Consider the following 13,799-nt stretch of genomic DNA (forward strand, 5'->3'; position numbering starts at 1 on the left):
AAAGTTCTTCATCACTATGGGCTTCATGAAAAGTTCATTCATTGGGTAACAGCCAGCTTGTTGAATCCTCCGTATGCGATCCTTGTGAATGGCACGCCAACACAGTAGTTTCAACCAAAATGTGGGTTGAGGCAGGGGTGCATTTTATCTCCTTACCTTTTCATACTATATTCACAAATGTTACCATAGTTGTTCCAAGACGCTGTTTCCACTCATTTACTGAAAGCTTATCATGTTAGAAATTAATTCAAACTTGGGCTATTGTTGTTGACCTAGTCCTTATCTCATTTGTTTTTCAGTTACTGCCATTTAGTTGGAATATGTATTCAATTATTGATTGAGTCAAAAATTTTATCTATTTGTTGAGAGTTTTTAGGAGTCTTGTTATGTGAGGATATTGTACTGATTTTGTGCAGTTTGCATATCAAGAGAGTCTATTTAAAAAACACCTGATGTAGATATTGCAGTGGGGGTTCAATTTTAAGAATTCAACTCAATAAAGAGTTTACTTCCTTTCTGCCACTTTCTTCCGAACAAAATCTGATATCTGGGCCAGGTTGCTCTATAGCTTTTAGGAGAGAAAACACTTTCGAGCTTCTAAGGGAAAAAAAAAAATTGAGTTCAAAACACCATGGCTGCCAACAACAATGCCATAAGCCCCTCTCAGAATATTCCCCGGTTTGCTGGTATTAATTATCAGTTTTGGCGTGTTAAGATGAAGACCTTGTTTGTATCATGCGATCTCTGGGAATTGGTTGAGAATGGATTTGTAGATCTTGCTGATTCAGAAGAGGTACCAAGATTGACAGTAGCTCAGCGCAATGAGCTGAAAGAGAAGAAAAAGAAAGATGCCAAAGCCTTGTTTATGATTCAGCAGGCTTTGGATGAGGCCATTTTTCCAAGAGTAATAGGTGCAACGACATCAAAAGAAGCATGGGATTTGCTTCAAGACGAGTATCAAGGCTCGAGCAGGGTTGTCATAGTGAAGTTGTTATAGCCCAAAGCCCAAGCCCATCTAGCAAGACCCAAGCCCAGGAAAAAAAAAAAAAGGGAGAGAAACAGGGGATCGGGAAGAAGACTCCCGGTAGGAGTCTTCTTCTCCGATCAAACCTCAGAGATCGGAGTCCTAGGACCACCAGGAGTCCTAGGGCTCTCTATAAAAGGACCCTCCCCTTCCTTAGAACTCGATCATCGGTCTTCTTTCCCTCTCTTTCTCTCTGATTTTTCGATTGGAGCCGCGGACACTCGTTTTGTTCTCGCCGTGATTGCTCACCGACAAGGTCACCGAAGGTCGAAGTAAGCCTTCCTTCCCTTCCTCTCTTCTTTCCCCTTCTTCCCGTGCCTTTGTATGCGACTGCCGGCGACGGATGTCGTCGATTCTTGGTCGGAAAAGAGACTCCTGTTTTGGCCTCTTCTTCCCTTGGATTTTCTGGCGCCGGCGATCGCAACCGACCGCCGGCCTTGCCTCTCCGAACCCTGGAGAGTGGCCCCCCTCTGCCATCGGCCTCCACCATGACGGCCGTGGCCTGAACGGCCTGGCAAAGGAAGGGACCTGCCGTCTCCTGTCTCGGCCATGAAGAAGCCCGAGAAGAAAAGAAAAAAAAAAGAAGAAAAAGAGAAAAGAAAAGGAAAGAAGAAAAAGAGAAAAGAAAAGGAAAGAAAAAAAAAGAAAAAAAAAAAGAAAAGAAAAAAAAAGAAAAAGAAGAAAAAAAAGAGAGAAAAAAAAGAAAAGGGAGAGAGAAACTTTCTCTCTCTGTTCTCTCTCTCTCTTAGATTTTTAGGATTTATGGAATTAAAAAAATAAATAATAAATATATAATAATAATAATATAATAATAATAATTAAAAAAATATAAGGAAGAGTTTTTAGGGATCAATCCGAAAATCCTGGACGCTGTCGTCTAGTTAATCCATGTGGAGATATTGGATTTTAATAAATTTTAATTATTTTTTTAATTCGATAAAATTTTGATTAAAAATATGATATTTGATGTATCAAGTTCAGAGAAGGATTTTCAAGATTTCTAGAATTTCTAGTTTGGATTTTCTTTTGAGGTAAGTAGTGTTTACTTGTATTGAATTTATCTGATAAATTATAAATTCTGAATTAAATAAATTTATGCATGCTTGTGATTGAAATTATTTATTGAAATAATTATTGAAATTATTTATGATTAAAGTTAATTGTAGAAATTATTTATGATTGAAGTTATTTGTTGAAAGATTATTATGATAATGTATGATCATAAAGAATGATATGATTGATTTGACTCGAATATCATTTATTTATATTATTTTTGAGAATAATATATGAATTGGAAGAGAATAAGAATTGACAACCTGACTATGTAAAGAACCCCGCCAATGGAGGCATATACGTTGGCAATTGATTGTCCTGAGGGTTTATGTCGCCAGCGAGACCAGCGATGTGTCGCCAGAGAGACCAGCGACAAACCGCCAGCGAGACCAGCGATTCCAAAGGACTTGGCTGCCAGATGATTCGCAGCCCACCATAAACAGATATGCGGTATTATGACCTTGCCACAGAAAAAATATGGTCATAGTCATGGTTGGTAAGAAGAACTTAAGAAATTGATGAATTTAAGATGATAAGCATAATTTGAAATTATGATGAATTAAATTTTATATATGATTGATAGTATGATTATGATTTCATGAAATTACATATTAATTTTGTTATTATCAGTAAATCATTATGTATAGTATTATTTGCTTAATTTATTCAGTTAAAGGTATACACTGCTTACTGGGCTATTTAGCTCATGATGAGTTTTATATTTTTTTTCTTACAGATCCAGAAAATTAGCATGATGCAGAATTTCGGTTGGGAGAGCGATTAGAGATGGAGTTAGCTCATTTGATTTAGGATTTTTTTAGAATTGATTTAAGATTTTTATTTTAAGTGTTGACTTTGTTAGACAGTTATTTTCTTTTGGACATTGATTTTTTGATTTGTTATTTGAAACAAGATTTGATTATTAAAAATTATTTAACTTTATGTGTAAGATATCATGATGAAATACCTTGCATGCTTATGGGAAAGTTTTTTTTTCTATGAGTATGCGGCGGTTGCCATGACCCTCGATTCTCAATCTCGGATCGGGGGCGTGACAATTAATATGGTATCAGAACATAAGTAGATAGAAAAAGATATGTAGAATAGAGTGAGCGAGTGATGGGTAGATATTAGGAAATTGAAAGGTTAGTTATGATGATTATGATCTGACCTGTCTCAAGTAAGTTTATAACCTTATTAAGGATAAGATATTATCTCAAATTTTTCATAGGTCAATATGCCTCCACGATGAACGAAGAATACTCAAGGAGCGGTAGGAGGGACATCAAATCCACTTGGTGATAACACTCCCCAATTAAATAGCGGCACAACTCAGCAGGAAGGAATCTTTGATTCTACCGAAAATACTCCGACAGTACAGGAGGAGCCGAACATGACTCAACTAATGCAAACTCTGATTGGAGTAGTTCAAACACAGCAATAGTTACTTCAACAACAACATGCACAGCCACGTCAGCATTTTTCACCGACACCTAGACATGGAGAACATCCGATGCAGAGAAACAATATCATCGAATTTAAGAAGCTAGCCCCTCCAGCCTTCAAAGGGACCATCGAGCCATTGAAAGTAGATAACTGGATTATGGAAATGGAGAAGGCATTCGCCGTGCAAGAATGCCATGATGAAGAGAAGATCCGCTTCACAGCATATCTGTTACAAGGTGAGGCATACAACTGGTGGCGTATACTGGAACAAAAATATGAGCACGATAGGATACCACTCACTTGGGAGAGATTTCGAGATGAATTCTTTGACAAGTACTTCCCTCGAAGTGTCAGAATACAGAAAGAACAGGAGTTCATTCATCTGAAACAGAGGAACAGATCCGTTGCAGAATATGAACTTAAATTCATGGAGTTAGCCAAGTTTGTTCCAAGATTAGTTGAGATTGAGCAAGACAGAGTACACAAATTTGAAATGAGACTGAAGACAGAAATCAGAAAATAAGTTGTACCTTATGAGTTAACTACTTATGCCTCAGTTGTGAATAAAGCTCTAATAATTGAGAGAGAAGTTAATGAAGCACATGCGGAGAGAGAACGGAATCAGAAGAAGAGAAATAGGTTTGGTGGAACTCAAGGATGAAATCAGAATAATAAGGGTCCAGCAAAGAAGCCAGCAATTGATAAGAATCGTGAGAATGAGGCAGCTAGATGTTCGAGATGTGGCCGAAGAGAGCATGAGTCTTCTAATTGCCCATGGAATACTGGTTCTTATTTTAGATGTGGACAGAAAGGACACAAGATTGCAGATTGCCCTCAGATGGATGAGAATAGACCCACACAAATAAAGGACGGAGGTCAAAGGTCGAAAACTCAAGGAATGATCTATGCACTCACACAACAGGATGCTCAGGCCTCTAATGCTATGGTGACAGGTATCATTCCTGTATCTGGTATTCATGCTTCAGTTTTGTTTGATTCTGGTGCTACACACTCCTTTATATCCACTACTTTTATTAGACAACATGATATAGTATGTGAACCTATGAAAATTAAATTATATGTTGAGACACCAGTAGGTGGTATTTTGAGTATCGAAAGTGTGTGCAAGTCATGTAGTATCAGAATAGGAGAAAGAGAATTACCGACAGATTTGGTGGTCCTGGATATGCATGATTTCGATGTCATTCTAGGAATGGATTGGCTTGCTACTTACCATGCCTCTGTGGGTTGTTATGGAAAGAGAGTAAACTTTCACATACCGAAACAATTAACATTCAGTTTTGATGGAAGTACAGGAACCACCCCTCCACGTATTATTTCGTTTGTGCAAGCTAGGCAGATGCTAAGAAAGGGATGTAGAGGTTACCTAGTATCAATAAAAAATAAAGAATAAGATGAATTAAAGTTACAAGATATTCCTATCGTAAATGAATTTTCGGATGTATTCATTGATGATTTAACCGGACTACCACCAGACAGAGAAATTGAATTTATCATTGAGTTGGCGCCCAATACCAGTCCGATTTCTAAAGCTCCTTACCGAATGGCCCCTATGGAGTTGAAGGAGTTAAAAGATCAATTACAAGATTTGTTGGATAAAGATTTTATAAGGCCTAGTGTATCTCCTTGGGGAGCTCCAGTCTTATTTGTGAAGAAGAAGGATAGTAGTATGAGACTTTGTATCGACTATAGAGAGTTGAATAAGAATACTATCAGAAATAAGTATCCTCTACCTCGGATCGATGATTTGTTTGATCAGCTGCAAGGTGCACAAGTCTTTTCTAAAATTGATCTTCGTTCAGGATATCATCAGTTAAAAATCAAAACAGAGGACATACCAAAGACTGCATTTAGAACTCGTTATGGACATTATGAATTTCTAGTGATGCCATTTGGGTTAACCAATGCTCCAGCGGCCTTTATGGATTTAATGAACAAAATATTCAAATCCTATCTTGATAAGTTTGTTGTCGTATTTATTGATGATATCTTGATATATTCGAAGAGCAAATTGGAGCATGAAGAATATTTACGGTGTGTACTACAAATATTGAGGAAAGAAAAACTTTATGCCAAATTTAAGAAGTGTAAATTTTGGTTGGACAAAATAGTCTTTTTAGGACACATCGTGTCTAAAGATGGAATTTCTGTGGACCCAACAAAAGTGGAAGCTGTGATGCAGTGGAACAGACCTACAAATATCTCCGAGATTCGAAGCTTTCTGAGAATGGCAGGATATTACAGATGATTTGTAGAAGGATTCTCCCGCATAGCTGTACCTTTGACTCGTCTTACTCAAAAAGGGGTTAAATTCGAGTGGACCGAAGATTGTGAACAGAGTTTTCAAGAGTTAAAATAGCGATTAGTTTTAGCCCCTATCCTTAATATACCAACAGGAGATGAAGGATTCACAATATATAGTGATGCATCTAAAAAGAGATTCGACTGTGTATTGATGCAACATGGTAAGGTAGTGGCTTACGCCTCAAGGCAATTGAAACCATATGAACAGAATTATCCGACACATGATTTGAAATTAGCTGCAGTGATTTTTGCCCTAAAAATTTGGAGACATCACTTATACAGTGCGCAGTGTGAAGTGTTTACTGATCATAAGAGTTTGAAGTATATTTTTACGCAGAAAGAATTAAACATGAGACAGAGAAGGTGGTTGGAACTGTTAAAAGATTATGATTTAACAATCCATTATCATCCCAAAAAAGCTAATGTCGTTGCTGATGCCCTTAGTAGAAAATCCATGAAAAATTTGGCGGTTTTAATCACACATCAAAGTCAATTATTGGAGGATATAAGAAAACTGAAATTAGACATCCGAATATATAACTCAACAGTATGATTAGCCAACATGAGGGTTCAGCCAACACTCATTGAAAGAATTATAGTTGCCCAGAATGATGATCCACAATTAAGGAAAATAAGAAATTCAGTGGAAGCTGGTGTTCAATCTGAATTCAAGATACATGATGATGGTTCGTTGAGGTTCGAAAATAGAATTTGCGTACCCAATGATTCAATACTCAAGCATGAAATACTTCAGGAAGCACATCAGACCGGTTATACAGTTCATCCGGGAGGTACTAAGATATATAGAGACTTAAAGGAAATGTACTGGTGGAATAATATGAAGAGAGAGATCGCTCAATTCGTGGCTCAATGTTTGGTGTGTCAACAAGTTAAAGCTGAACATCAGAGACCTACGGGACTACTTCAACCTCTTGATATTCCAGTAAGGAAGTGGGAACATATCACTATGGATTTTGTAACTGGACTACCGAAGACTCCCAGTAAAAATGATGCAGCTTGGGTGATTGTAGACCGATTGACAAAGTCTGCACACTTTCTATCAATTAGAGTGGGATTTACTTTGAAAAGACTAGTAAAATTATATATGAAAGAAATTGTAAGGCTACATGAAATTTCAGTGACCATCGTATCAGATCGAGACACCAGATTTGTATCACAATTTTGGAAGAGCTTACACAAGGCATTAGGAACAAAATTGAACTTCAGTACAGCTTTTCATCCATAGACTGATGGTCAGTCAAAGAGAACCATTTAGATCTTAGAAGATATGTTGAGAACTTGTATTTTGGATATAAAAAGTTCATGGGATGAGCATCTACCTTTGATTGAGTTCGCTTACAATAACAGTTATTAGGCCAGCATTGGTATGGCACCTTTTGAAGCATTATATGGTAGAAGATGTCGATCACCGATTCACTGGGATGATGTTGGTGAGCGGAGAATATTGGGTCCCGAACTTGTTCAACAAGCAGTCAAGAAGATTCAATTAATTAAAGAATGACTTCGGGCAGCACAAAGTAGACAGAAAAGTTATGCAGATAACAGGAGATGAAAATTAGAATTTCAAATTGGTGACCATGTATTTCTCAAAGTATCTCCTTCAAAAAGAATCTCAAGATTTGGCATTCATGGCAAATTGAATCCTAGATATGTGGGTCTGTTTGAGATTTTGGAAAGAATTGGTAAGGTGGCTTATAGACTTGCCTTACCACCTTCACTTGTCGGAGTACATAATATTTTTCATGTTTTTATGTTAAAGAAATATTTACCAGACCCAAGTCACATCGTGAAACTTGAACCAGTGCAAGTCAGAAAAGATCTATCATATAAAGAATATCCGATACGGATCGTGGACCGTAAAGAACAAGTGTTGAGACGTCGCAACATTCCTTATGTCAAGGTACAGTGGAGTCGACATTCGGAAAAAGAAGCTACTTGGGAACTAGAGGAAGAAATGAAGCAAAAATATCTCCAGCTCTTCGAGACTACAGGTATGAAAAATTTTAAGGACGAAATTTTTTTAGGGGTAAAGAATGTTATAGCCCAAAGCCCAAGCCCATCTAGCAAGACCCAAGCCCAGGAAAAAAAAAAAAAAGAGAGAAACAGGGGATCGGGAAGAAGACTCCCGGTAGGAGTCTTCTTCTCCGATCAAACCTCGGAGATCGGAGTCCTAGGACCACCAGGAGTCCTAGGGCTCTCTATAAAAGGACCCTCCCCTTCCTTAGAAGCCGATCATCGGTCTTCTTTCCCTCTCTTTCTCCCTGATTTCCCGATTGAAGCTGCGGACACTCATTTTGTTCTCGCCATGATTGGTCACCGATGAGGTCACCGGAGGTCGAAGTAAGCCTTCCTTCCCTTCCTCTCTTCTTTCCCCTTCTTCCTGTGCCTTTGTGCGTGACTGCCGGCGACGGGTGTCGTCGATTTTTGGTCAGAAAAGAGACCCCTGTTTTGGCCTCTTCTTCCCTTGGATTTTCCGACATCGACGATCGCAACCGACTGCCGGCCTTGCCTCTCCGAACCCGGGAGAGTGGCCCCCCTCTGCCGCCGGCCTCCACCGTGACAGCCGTGGCCTGAACGACCCGACAAAGGAAGGGACCTGCCGTCCCCTATCTCGGCCATGAAGAAGCCCGAGAAGAAAAGAAAAGAAAAAGAAGAAAAAGAGAAAAGAAAAGAAAAGAAAAAAAAAGAAAAAAAAAGAAAAGAAAAAGAAGAAAAAAAAGGAAAGGGAGAGAGAAACTTTCTCTCTCTGTTCTCTCTCTCTCTTAGATTTTTAGGATTTATGGAATTAAAAAAAATAAATAAATAATAAATAAATAAATAATAATAATAATATAATAATAATAATAATTAAAAGAAATATAAGGAAGAGTTTCTAGGGATCAATCCGAAAATCTTGGACGCTGTCGTCTAGTTAATCCATGTGGGGACATTGGATTTTAATAAATTTTAATTATTTTTTTAATTCGATAAAATTTTGATTAAAAATATGATATTTGACGTATCAGGTTCAGAGAAGGATTTTCAAGATTTCTAGAATTCTTAGTTTGGATTTTCTTTTGAGGTAAGTAGTGTTTACTTTTATTAAATTTATCTGATAAATTATAAATTCTGAATTAAATAAATTTATGCATGCTTGTGATTGAAATTATTTATTGAAATAATTGTTGAAATTATTTATGATTAAAGTTAATTGTAGAAATTATTTATGATTGAAGTTATTTGTTGAAAGATTATTATGATGATGTATGATCATAAAGAATGATATGATTGATTTGACTCGAATATCATTTATTTATATTATTTTTGAGAATAATATATGAATTGGAAGAGAATAAGAATTGACAACCTGACTATGTAAAGAACCCCGTCAATGGGGGCATATACGTTGGCAATTGATTGTCCTGAGGGTTTATGTCGCCAGCGAGACCAGCGACATGTCGCCAGAGAGACCAGCGACAAACCGCCAGCAAGACCAGCGATTCCAAAGGATTTGGCTGCCAGATGATTCGCAGCCCACCACAAGTAGATACGCGATATTATGACCCTACCACAGAAAAAATGTGGTCATAGTCATGGTTGGTAAGAAAAACTTAAGAAATTGATGAATTTAAGATGATAAGCATAATTTAAAATTATGATGAATTGAATTTTATATATGATTGATAGTATGATTATGATTTCATGAAATTATATATTAATTTTGTTATTATCAGTAAATCGTTATGTATAGTATTATTTGCCTAATTTATTCAGTTAAAGGTATACACTGCTTACTGGGCTATTTAGCTCATGATGAGTTTTATATTTTTTTTCTTACAGATCCAGAAAATTAGCATGATGCGGGATTTCGGTTGGGAGAGCGATTAGAGATAGAGTTAGCTCATTTGATTTAGGATTTTTTTTAGAATTGATTCAAGACTTTTATTTTAAGTGTTGACTTTGTTAGACAGTTATTTTCTTTTGGACACTGAGTTTTTGATTTGTTATTTGAAACAAGGTTTGATTATTAAAAATTATTTAACTTTATGTGTAAGATATCATAATGAAATGCCTTGCATGCTTATGGGAAAGTTTTTTTTTTCTATGAGTATGCGGTGGTTGCCATGACCCTCGATTCCCAACCTCGGGTCGGGGGCGTGACAGAAGTTGTAGACGTTTCGTCTGAATTTCGAAAATTTACAGATGAAAGCTTTTGACACAATTCAGGATTTCTTCACAAAGGTATCATCTCTTGTGAATGAAATCAGGTCTCTTGGAGAAGATTTGATAGAGCAAAAGATTGTTGAGAAGGTTCTAAGAAGCCTTCCTCCTGGATTTGATCATGTTGTTGCAGCGATTGAAGAGTCTAAAGATTTGCCTGAATATTCACTGATTGAGCTAATGGGATCTCTCCAAGCACATGAGCAGCGGCTGAATAGATCAGCTGACACTTCCATGGAGCATGCATTTCAAACGAAGGTGAATCAAAAAAAAAAAAGGGTTGAAGACTCAGGAAGAGGAAGTAATGGCGGAGGTCCTAGATATGGAAATCCAACACGTGGAAGGGGTCATGGCAGATCTAATGGCCAGCAAAAATACTTCAATGGAGGTAATGAAGGTAACTTTGGCCCATGTTCTCATTGTGGAAAATCTAATCACGAAGAGAAAAATTGCTGGTTCAAAAATAAATCCAGTCAAAGTAAAAATGCTCCACAATGCTATTATTGTAAGAAATATGGCCATATAGAAAGAAACTGTTACTTGAAGGCTAAGGAGCAAGCAAACTTTCATAAGGAAAAAGATGCTAGTGATGATAATTTATTTCTCACTTGCTTGACTGATTATACTAATATGTGTAATGAGTTGGTATCTAGATCGTGGTTGCAGCAACCATATGACAGAAAACAGAAATTTCTTTGTGGAGATTGTTGAAGCTGTGAAGTCTCAAGTCAAAATGGGAGACAACAACAAAGTGTAGGTGTGTGGTTTGGGTACAATTTCAGTAATGACTAAATTTGGTAGGAAACTAATTCATAATGTGACGTATGTTCCTGATTTGGCTCAAAATTTACTAAGTTTGGGTCAGTTGATGAGAAAGGGCTACTACGTAGTATTTGACAATTATGGATGTATGATTTATGATAAAAGGAATAGGAATCTCTTGTATTCAGTCAAAATGACTGAAAACAAGATGTTTCCTATCAGATTTTCTGATGTTGTCGTTAATGGTTTTGGTGCTTCTACTGATGATTCAATGATCTGGCATAGAAGATTTTGTCATCTTAACTTTGTTGGGTTGTATTTGCTGCAAAGAATGAATATGGTAGCTGGCCTATCAATGGTGAAAGATGACCATAGCAAGGTATGTGAAGCATGTGTATTTGGAAAGCAACATCGTGATAGATTTTCGGTGGGCAAGTCATGGAGAGCTATCAAACCATTAATGCTAGTGCATGTTGATTTATGTAGTCCTATGTATATTTCATGACTCAATGGTAGTAAGTATTTTCTTATCTTTGTTGACGATTATTCAAGATTTACTTAGGTTCACTTAAGGAGTCTGAAGTTTTTTAAGTATTTAAGAAATTCAAAGCTACTATTGAAAAGCAATCTGGGCATTTTATCTTGACATTACGAACTAATCGTAGAGGTGAATTTACATCCCATGAATCCAGAATATTTTGCAGTGATCATGGCATACATAGACAGCTTACAGCTAACTACACTCCTCAGCAAAATGGTATGGTAGAACATAAGAATAAAACTATTGTTGAGACAGCCAAGAGCATGATGAAGGATAAAGGACTTCCAAAAGAATTTTGGGTAGAAGCTGTAGCAGTTGTAGTGTATGTGCTTAACAGATTTCTAACTTGTTCTGTTAAAGGAAAAACTCCATATGAAGCATGGAGTGGAAGGAAACCAAACGTAAGTCACTTGAAAATTTTTGGTTCCATTGCATATTCTTTTGTTCCATCTCAGTTGAGAAAGAAGTTAGATGAGAAGAGTATTAAATGCATTTTTGTTGGATATAATGAGGAGATAAAGGGCTAAAGGCTCGATAATCCTATTTCTAAAAAATTGATTATCAGTCGTGATGTCATATTTAATGAAATTGATGCTTGGAACTAGGAAAATAATGGTAGAGAAATGCCTATCATTATTGTGGATGAAAGTTCTAATTTGGAGACAATCAGCCCACATGAATCACCATCTACAACCACAGACACTCTTTCATCATCCTCCATAGATTCAACTCCAAGAAGGGTAAGAAATCTTGCTGATATCTATGCTTCATGTGAGTTTGCTTGTTTTGCCATGGAACCTACTTGTTTTGAGGATGCAGTGGATAAAGAAGAATGGGTAATTGCCATGAAGAAAGAGCTTGCTGCCACTGAAAAGAACAATACCTGGAGCTTGGTAGACTTGCCAATTGGAAAGGAAGCAATTGATCTCAAGTGGATTTATAGGTCCAAGTTCAACCCAGATAGAACCTTGCAAAAGAACAAAGCTTGATTGGTGGTCAAAGCATTTGCGAAAGTATTAGATATTGATTTTTCAAAAACGTTTGCTCCAGTTGCAAGATTTGATACAATTAGAGTAATTTTAGCTTTGGCAGCCCATAATGATTGGTTAGTATATTAGTTAGATGTGAAATCAGCTTAATGGTGATCTTGTTGAAGATGTGTATGTAGAGCAGCCTAAAGGTTTTGTAGTAAAGGATTTTGAACACAAAATTTATAAATTGCATAAAGCACTCTATGGGCTCAAGCAGGCACCAAGAGCCTGGTATAGCAAAATTGACACTTATTTTGCAAACCATAACTTTCAAAAGAGTACTAGTGAACCTACTTTATATGTTAAAAGCTATGGAAATGAGTTTTTGGTTGTGTTTATATGTAGATGATATGATATATGCAAGAAACTCAATGAGTATGATGAAAGCCTTCAAGAAGTCTATGATGGCAGCTTTTGAGACGTCTGATTTAAGCCTACTATATTATTTCTTGGGTATTGTTGTGAATTGTGTCTTAAAGCCAATCGTATGATGATTGTGCTAACTATAAATGTATATGAATGGATAAATAATAAAAATTATTTGATCTTTTTTATCATAAAGTTACATCTTCTAACTAACTCCTATGCTGTGATGAAGTCCTTAGGATTACTTTGATCGATAAAAAAAGATTTATCGCGTAGTCCTTAAACTGGTTCGCGATCAAACAATACACTATTATTAGGACGATAGTGATATCAAGTGTAGATCGTTGCGTGCCATATATGTTGGTTACTCTTCTAATCAAATAGTATGGAGACACTGGTATGGCATGTAGATGAGATATAGGAGTACATCATCACTGAACGTGACCAACTGCAGGGCACTCTACTGTCAAGAGTAGCTCACAAAAGGTATGGGTATAAATATCCCTCCGACCTGAGATCATCATGGTAACTTATAAGCAACTCACTGTACTTTGATGCCAGACTATCTAAATTTTTAATTCAGTAATGAAAGATTTTTGAGTGCAGTCAAGTACTTCTCAAGTCGGTACGTAAGTCAAGATGGGATTGATCTCTTCGAATTAGTAGGAGTTAATGTAAAACATCTAATTTATATGATTAAAATTATTTTAATCATAAAAAATAAAATTTTGAATCATAAAAAAATTATATATGATCTAAAAGAGTGTTTATGATTGATTTTATTTTAAAATTATATAAGATTTTTCAGATCTTAAACTCTTTAAAAAGTACTCATGCAATTACTGAGCCGATCTAGTTTTGAACTGAGTTGATCCAGTCCCCTTATGTAGCTGGCTCAGTGTTGATTGAGTTGACCCAGTTTCAGAATAAAAAATCTTTGTATAAAATTTATTATAAATTATTTATAAAATAAAAAGTTAAAATTATTCAAATCTTAACCTAAATCTATGTTGATGCTGAAATTTAATTA

The 13,799-nt window shown here is 36.4% G+C and overlaps 1 protein-coding gene across 1 annotated transcript; it reads left to right on the forward strand.

Annotated features, from left to right (window-relative positions):
• The first annotated feature begins 631 nt into the window (after positions 1-631).
• Positions 632-12,361, forward strand: LOC105060979 (uncharacterized). Its single transcript, XM_073247231.1, has 6 exons — positions 632-973; positions 10,052-10,466; positions 10,723-10,822; positions 11,054-11,210; positions 11,558-11,773; positions 11,978-12,361. The coding sequence occupies exons 1-6, from the start codon at positions 632-634 to the stop codon at positions 12,359-12,361; spliced, it is 1,614 nt and encodes a 537-aa protein (XP_073103332.1).
• The last annotated feature ends 1,438 nt before the right edge of the window (positions 12,362-13,799 follow it).

This window comes from Elaeis guineensis, chromosome 13, assembly GCF_000442705.2.
Source record: "Elaeis guineensis isolate ETL-2024a chromosome 13, EG11, whole genome shotgun sequence".
NCBI lineage: Eukaryota > Viridiplantae > Streptophyta > Magnoliopsida > Arecales > Arecaceae > Elaeis > Elaeis guineensis.

Coding starts and splice junctions, on each gene's coding strand:
- LOC105060979 (XM_073247231.1), top strand. CDS start 632: ATGGCTGCCAACAACAATGCCATAAGCCCCTCTCAGAATATTCCCCGG. Junction 974..10,051: donor AGTATCAAGGCTCGAGCAGG/GTTGTCATAGTG, acceptor GAAAATTTACAG/ATGAAAGCTTTTGACACAAT. Junction 10,467..10,722: donor CTTCAATGGAGGTAATGAAG/GTAACTTTGGCC, acceptor GTTGGTATCTAG/ATCGTGGTTGCAGCAACCAT.